General features: G+C 37.6%; 1 protein-coding gene across 4 annotated transcripts in view; it reads right to left on the bottom strand.

Moving 5' to 3' along the window:
- The window catches only part of LOC107091035 (histone deacetylase 4-like), a 156,349-nt gene that overhangs the window by 30,091 nt on the left and 118,409 nt on the right, over positions 1 to 7,849 (bottom strand). For all 4 annotated transcript variants that reach the window (XM_015384740.1, XM_015384744.1, XM_015384741.1 and 1 more), the window contains 4 exons: positions 6,765 to 6,951; positions 4,685 to 4,818; positions 3,275 to 3,377; positions 1,182 to 1,228 (listed from right to left, as the gene is read on the bottom strand). In XM_015384740.1, coding sequence (XP_015240226.1) covers positions 1,182 to 1,228; positions 3,275 to 3,377; positions 4,685 to 4,818; positions 6,765 to 6,951 — 471 coding nt within the window. The remainder of the gene's footprint in view (positions 1 to 1,181; positions 1,229 to 3,274; positions 3,378 to 4,684; positions 4,819 to 6,764; positions 6,952 to 7,849) is intronic.

The following is a 7,849-nucleotide window of genomic DNA, read 5'->3' as shown; positions in this document are numbered from 1 at the left end:
CCATCCATCCATCCATCCATCCATCCATCCATCCATCCATCCATCCATCCATCAGCAATATGCGTCAGACCAAAGGTAAACAGCAGCACCTGGCTACAACTTCCAATCTTCAAGCCTACAGAAGCAACATTTCTCTCTATGTTATTAGTCCAGACAATGACTAAGTGAGAAACCAAGTGAGTGAGAAGGGAAGGGATGTGAAAACACCAATCAGAGTAATGATGCTGTTCCGAAGACGAATGAAGCGGACAATTTATTGTTTCCCGTGTTGATGTTACATTCAGCAGGGAATTAAGACAATAACTGTGCAGGAAAAAAAAAATGAAATGGGAAGTTGTGTCAGAGCTTTAGAGGAGAGGGAATGTGCTGGTATAATGAAACGATGGGTCTCCACAGGCTGACAGGCTAATTTCAAACACCAACTCCCCCCCTTTCCTCTGTGTGTTTGTGTGTATAACTTGTATGTGAGTATATTACAGGAAGACAACAATTTGGTCCCATTTGCCATTATAGAGAGCAGAGAAGTGTGGTACTCCAGCTCCCTTTGCCCTCCTAAACGACAGAGGAAGCGAAATTTAGAAAGAGATAACCAGGAGGTTCAATCATCTTAAAATGATCAACCGTGTGAAAAAATGCCAGCAAACACACAGGTGTGATTATGCTGGGCTCTCAGAGATGTAAAAGTGCACCAAACTCACCAGGAGAGCAGACAAACATCCACAAAAACACAATCATAGGCTCCACCAGAACACACACACAAATGCTCACAGAGTTCCAAGCATCTGGTTATAATTTCAAGCACAGCGGAAAGGCAAGCAACAGCTTTTGTTTGCCTCTAGCCCTTAAGGGGCGGTGGTTTTATGTGTGTGCGCGCGCGAGACGAAGAGCAATGGGAGCATTTTTGAATCCGTGGGCAGATACAGAGAATAGCGTGGGCGAAGGCCGCTCAGTTGTTTCACTAATATCTGAAACTGTTCACTGAACTCCTGAGCAAAGAACTTCATGAACACTGATGAGATGATCGCACTTCTGTAAAGACATGACAGCTTTTCCACTAAATCAAGTGGCACGACTTGAAATTGATGCAGTTTACAAAGAAAATCCCCCACATGGGTTAAAAACATTTTAATTAGACACTGAATGTTTTGTAAAGAGAAGACAAGGAAAGATGAGTCACTCACCCCGATGCCTCCGCATGGTAACCTCACAAACATGGGGTTCACAGAACCTGCAGGGGAGAAGAAACAGATTTAAGAAAGCAGACAGGGGTAAGCAAAGAAAAGGGTCAGCAGGTGAAAAGGGAAGTTTTGGGGCCTCAAAGGTCCAAATGAGAACATGACCTACTGAGACGTCACATTTGACTTTCTGACCTTATCTAACGGCAATAATACATGGGGAAGGGGGAGTTCCTTTAATTAGAACAGGACAAGAAAAAAGTTCTCATTGACCTCCTAATCAAGGGTGTCCTCAGGGAGAAGCCCAGAGAGGGTTCTGTTCGCTCACTGAAGGTCAATAAACAAAGATTAGCTGGCTAATTTACTTGGACGTCCAATTTATGGGACAATGACAAATCTTTCAACAAGCTGGATTCAGTATGTAATTATTGCTGGGACACCAAACTCTCCACACCTGCTGGCATTCATGGTAAGGATATGCATTGAAATAAATGCATTTTGAAATAAGCGGCATAAACTCAATTGAAAATTGAAAACCAAACCTTATTTGAAAAACAGCAGTAAAATGAATCCCCCAGCACGCTCAATCAGTCAGGACCATGGGTCATTATTGGCTTAGTGTTAGTGAAGCTTTTCTAAGGTGTTCTGGTAATAAATGTTGGATCATTATCCTACTGAAAGACCCAGTTAAAACCAATCCATGAGTATTTTAAGGTGAACATTTCAAAGCCACTTTTAGGGGCTTAGGAAGAGAAACAAGGCCCAAAGCATCACAGATCCACTACCATATTTAACAACCAGCATTTGATGCTTTTCCACCTTAACATGCTTCATTGTAAACCTGACCTGTTTGTTGTAGAAAAACTCACTCCTATTCAATTGTGAATTAAGGCGCTTCAGTCCACTGCATACACTGTATAGACCGTATACAGCAAATAGAAAATAACACATCAAAACATTTTATACTTACAATAAATGATCAACGAATGATTAAAAGAGCAGAACACATCCAAAAAAAAAAGAAAAAGAAAGGAAATAGCAAGAATTTGGGTCTTGTTTTGTCACAGCCCCACGTCTGCAACTTAATTGTTGCTCTGACTGTAGATTAAGATAAGTTAACAAGGGTTATTATTTTTTTTATGTTTTCTTATCTTTACTCTTTTGAAGACTAAGAGAAACGGACCTCTGAGTGGTGTTTGCATTACGGATTTGCCCCAGAGAAGCAGAAAATCACGTATGAATAATTAAGCTTTATTGATACCCTTGACTTAAGAAAGTAAAGTATATATTTCAGCTACTTTTGGTGCCAGTAAGTGTTGCAAAAACATATGGGATAACATCTTAAAATTCCCACTGAATGAATGCACTCAAATAATAGTTTATATTTTACAGGCTGAGATTATGCTTTTGCAACAACAAACATTCCTCAGGTTTTCTGTTTTTAAAATAACAACAGGAAGCCATTTTCACACTTGTCCTTGTTTCACTTCAAATAAAAGCATGTTGTCCCCTTATTTTTTTGTTTTAATCAAAGTTTGCATTTTACATGCACAGCTTTTACTAGTTCATAATAAGCCTTCTTTTAGTCAGTCTCAGAGTATCTGGTAATGTGGCTTTGTGAGACCATCTGAGCTCCTCTTTGGTATGAAAGCTAAGATCACCTCTGGGATCTGCTGCATCAGTGTGTGAGTTGTAAATGCATATAACACTAACTTTTCTGGCTCCATCTACTCTTTGAGCCAAGACCTAAGTGACACAGCAGCTCATGTGACTTTTTAATTTAACAGCTTCAGAGGGTCCGGACTTTATTGTTACACCTCCACTACTTTATTAGATCAGGCCTTTTGTTTCAGAGCGGTTTAAGCATTAAAACAGATTCCTTTAGCAGATGGTGTGGATAAATAAGATTTACAAGATGTGGTGAAGGTATAAGAACAATGATCAAACAAAGTTACAACTTGCATTTAATTCATTGGATTTAACTAGAGTTAAATCTTTTCTGATATATTACCCATTCAGATGGGATTTTTCTATTCCGTGCAAAAAAATGAGCAACACAAACATCTGTTTGGATGGAATAGTGAAGATGCAGTTCTTACAGTCTAGTTTCTGTCGCAGCGGGTTGGTCCCATACAGCTGGACGTGGGCCTCAGAGTGCACCGTCTGGAGCTCCTCCTGTGAGGCCTTTCTACCACGGATATACTGAAAAGAGAAGAGAAACTGGATTGAAACACATTTTTGATTTTTGACAGAAAGAAGACTATTGCTGCATTAATTTCTGTGGTTAATCTCAAAAATATGTGTGCAAATATTCATAGGAAGACAAAAATGTATAAGAAATGCAGAAGAACATGCTTCAAACCTTATTTTTAGATTGAAGCAAATGCTAGATAAAGAGAGTACTACTGCCCTCTTCTGGTTTAAACTTGCAACAGCACATAATTTAAAAAGCACAAGATAAACATAAAAGCCGCAGAAATAATTTTGAAGTTTAGCTTTGAACTTTCTGATTCTTTTGAGCGATAAACACAACTTTGAAAAAAAATATTTTAATATTGCTAAATTGGACCATTATAACCTTTTATACAGTAATATTAGAAAAGCATCCTCGCTTTAATACAACCATCCTTGTTAATTTATTTTAAAGTTGAAAAAAAAATCTAAATGTATAATCAAAAGATTCAATATCCATTTTAAGTTATTGGAAAACTACCAAACCAAAACTTGAAAAACTTAATTGGAGAAAAGTTAATAATCAGACACATGCAAGTACATTTAAAAACATCTACTGACTGTTTTCTGGTTCTTCAGAACAAAACTGGAGCATTTTTTTAAAAGTTGGATCAGTTTTAATTCACACTCTTAATTGTAATCTGGATTTAATGAAGAAATAAAAATAACAAACACATTCCCTTCCCTTTAAGTGTTACTTTTGCAGTGTGCTAGTACTGAAAGAAACAATTTAATCTCTTCTTTAGACACCAGTTGCAGTTTTTCCCCCCTGATACTGTATATCATCCCTCATTCAACTGATTTGAACCAGTTACCCTTAACCCACTGAGATAAGATCACACTCATGTTACTAACGCTGTTTTAATATAGGTATAGTCTTATGATGAGGGTCTCAAATCTGGTTTGTCAACAATTTTAGTGAAAAGGATATCTCTCTTTATATCAATGAGGATCTTAAATTAACTCTTAAAGACTTTCGAAGTAAGTAGTTCTATAATCTAATCTAATCCCAAGAACATTCAGACTCAAAAAGATCAATGTAATATAAAAAATTTATTCTAGATATAAGTAGCTTCAAAAAAGCCTAAACTAGGGGTTCAGATACAGAGTTTTACTTGAAAAGCATAAAGAAAATAAATATGTCAATTTACCATTCAATTATTGATTAGTTTTATCTTTTATTATCTCAAACAGATTTTGATCAAACTGGATTATTTTGAACTGAATCGGTTAATTCAATTTAATTTAATTGGTGAATGTGTTTTATATGGTCTCACCTCACACTGAGCCCTGAGGCCCGTTTCTTGCAGCCGGGACCAGATACTCTGAATTCGGCCGGCATGCTCAGGATGAATGGTGGCGTTGCCGCAGATGCACTGATGTTTCTGCATCAAGGAGTCATACACTAGACCTGGAACAGGAAAAAAGCAATCAAAGACCAATAACATCATAAAATTATTAAATGCCAGCATTTTATGCATCAAAACACTAAGCTAATCTTTACAAAGTTCTAAAAAAATATCTAATAAGTCTTAAGTTTACAAAACAGATTAAACAGAAAAAGTATTTATCAACCATATGTCTATTATTAATTAACTCTATTACTTTTTCAGTTCCTCCAACACCAGTGAGGAGGAACAGTTTTATTTCTTCTTTACAACACTGCTGCAGTGTTTTTGACACCCTATTCCCATCTCACCCCAGCTATCAACACAGGATTTAAAATAACTTCTACTCTCCAATAATATACAGAGTTGATGACTGCAAGGATTGCAGGTCATGTGACTGCAAACACCCAAATCACCACAGATTCACCACCATGCATGTTAGTTTCCCCAAACATGGAGCTGTGCATTATAGCAGCATAACTTCATTCTTTCTCTTCTATAACTTGGTCCTCCATATCAAAAAACGATGGCTCCTTCTGTGTTATGGTTTAATTCAAATGCAACTCATCAAAACTAATTTAATCTGTCATGTTAGAGTGATGAGCCTTTCATTTAATGAAGCAGTTTAAGCTTTTTCTAATTGTACTTGCCTGAAATAAATACAAATATAACTGAGGCATTTAGAGTCATAGATGGAGCTTTTGGGTTAATTATTTTTTTTTTCCAGATGAACCTGTTGGACTTATATAATTTTTAATCTTCAAAAAGAGTTTGTAGTGCTGATAATCAATTTATATACACATTTAAAGGGACATTTTGTAATATTTCTCTGTTTCATTTCCTTAAATCAATGACTGCATTTAGATTGCATTATTGAAATTGAACTTTATTGATCTCACAATGGAGAAATGAACGCTCTGCATTTAACCTATCACCTTTGGGGAGCAGTGGGCTGCCACCGTGCAGTGATGGGAGCAATCGAGCGTTAATGGTCTTACTCAGAGACCCAGAGAGGCAGTCTGTGGGAGTGGGTTTCAAACTCACAACCTCAGGATTTCAATCCCTATGCCCTAACCACTAGGCCACCACTCCGGCGAATAATTTTATATTAGTTTATACAAAAGGCTGGTCACCTGTTGCCATAAAAGTCAATCTCCAGACTACAGATGACGGTGAGAAATAAATTAGTACTATAGTACTGCATTGTTATGCAGTAATAGATTGTTATTTCGTGTTATAACACACAAAATAACAATGCATTTCCCTTTGCATCTTCCATTGGAGATGCTCATCCAACAACTGAAAGTCTGCAGCACGAAGCAGAACCATGCATATGCAGCAGCAGCACAAGAAATAGTTTCACCGTCCCATAGAAAAGGTAAAAAAAAATAACTAAAAAGACAAAGAAACCAAAGACATTAGAATGAAAATAAAATGAGAATAAACATCGGGCAAGCCTTCTGCAGGTGGAAGGAGCTAATGAAGAAGACTTTAAAAGGGAAGCTGAGGTTACCTCCTTGACAAGTAGGTTAACTGTTCTGCCTAAATTAGTGGAAAGTTAATTTTTTTCCATTCAGGTTAATTAGATGGTGATCCTCGTTACCATAGAAAACACAACAGTAGATCCTGCAAACATAAACCAGTTTTGTTGGTACAGAATTGTGGGTTTACAGCCACAGTGAATGCTGGCTTTTGTCTAAGGCAGCGAGATGCTAGGAAACAGTGTTTGTTTGATGAAATACCTTCATATCACAACGACAATTCTTAGACCATACCGCTTTAATACCCAATAGGTTTGTTTTTTTACTTTCCTTTATATTTTCTGGAATATTTTCTAAAAATTGATTAAATGTTTTGTCTTTCTTTCTGGTGAATAAATGACTAAACTTGTATGCGTTTTCAGTTGAAGGTCAATTATTGTTACCATGTTCTTGTATGTATGTATGTGGGATAGTGTATTCATACTGACCTGTAGTAAATCGATGCTTCACTGGTGGCTCCTGGACTGCAATAGGAAAGGAAGCAGACGCCGGAGACGACTGAGTCCTGAACAGAGGACGGTGTGCAGCCATGTTGACTGGTAACCCAGCTACTTCCATGGAGGCTCGGTAGCTCCTCAGCTGCTGGATGCGTTGCTGCTCTAAGAGCATCGCTTGCTGCTCTCACACACAGACACACACTGTTATAGTCTCTGCAGGGCAGAGGAATACACATCTTACACCAGAAGAGGGCACCACACACTTTAACGCTCAAGAAATAAAGTTGCACAAACAAACAAAATGACAGAAATACTGATCTGGGAACCTTGTTTTTCCCTTTTTACTAAGAGTGTGAATGTTTACCCAAGAAAAAAAGCATTAATCAAATAACTATTGATCATGCTTTCAGCATTTATCGGAGCCTATAAACAGATTTGGATGTAAGTGTCAGAAAAGTGTATTCATTGTCATCATGTGAACATTTTAGTTCGCTTTTATGCTCATATTGTGCTTAAGTGCTGGATCGCACTGATGGGTGTGTCTGCCTGCTCTACTCTACGGGCGCCATGGCGACAGTGAGAGGAGTGCCTGATTGAATTTGGCTGAGCATAAAACAGGGATGGGCCGGACAGAAGAGGACGCCCTGTTCTGATTGCCTGGGAGCGTGGTCACAAATAGACTGAGCAATACAGAGATTAAGCCTGTAGGCGGAGGGGGATCCAAGAACAAATCACACTAAGCAGGAAGCCTTGATGATTGATTGAAAAAGTGGTTTGTGTGGATGTGCAATATTTATGTTACATACTAGCTCAACTTTGAGGAGAGTTTACAGTAAATGGAGGAGGGTGTTGTAATTTACCATTCCAGTCCTATTGTATTCTGCATCGTTTTATGTACTGTCATGTTAAAAAAAAGATTATTTAAATGGGAATAATCTGTCTATTTCTATTTTTATTAATTCATTTATTTATAACATAATCTACCTGTCCATCCATCCCATGCATTGTTTATTTTTCTCTCAGCACTTTATAGTGGAAGCTAAAATAAAGGACAGTTTGAGTGAACATCCTTCCGT

This window comes from Cyprinodon variegatus, unplaced genomic scaffold (assembly GCF_000732505.1).
Source record: "Cyprinodon variegatus isolate N-32 unplaced genomic scaffold, C_variegatus-1.0 Scaffold321, whole genome shotgun sequence".
Taxonomy (NCBI): domain Eukaryota; kingdom Metazoa; phylum Chordata; class Actinopteri; order Cyprinodontiformes; family Cyprinodontidae; genus Cyprinodon; species Cyprinodon variegatus.
The sequence above is the reverse complement of the archived record's forward strand: the minus strand, read 5'-3'. Positions and strand labels throughout refer to the sequence as shown.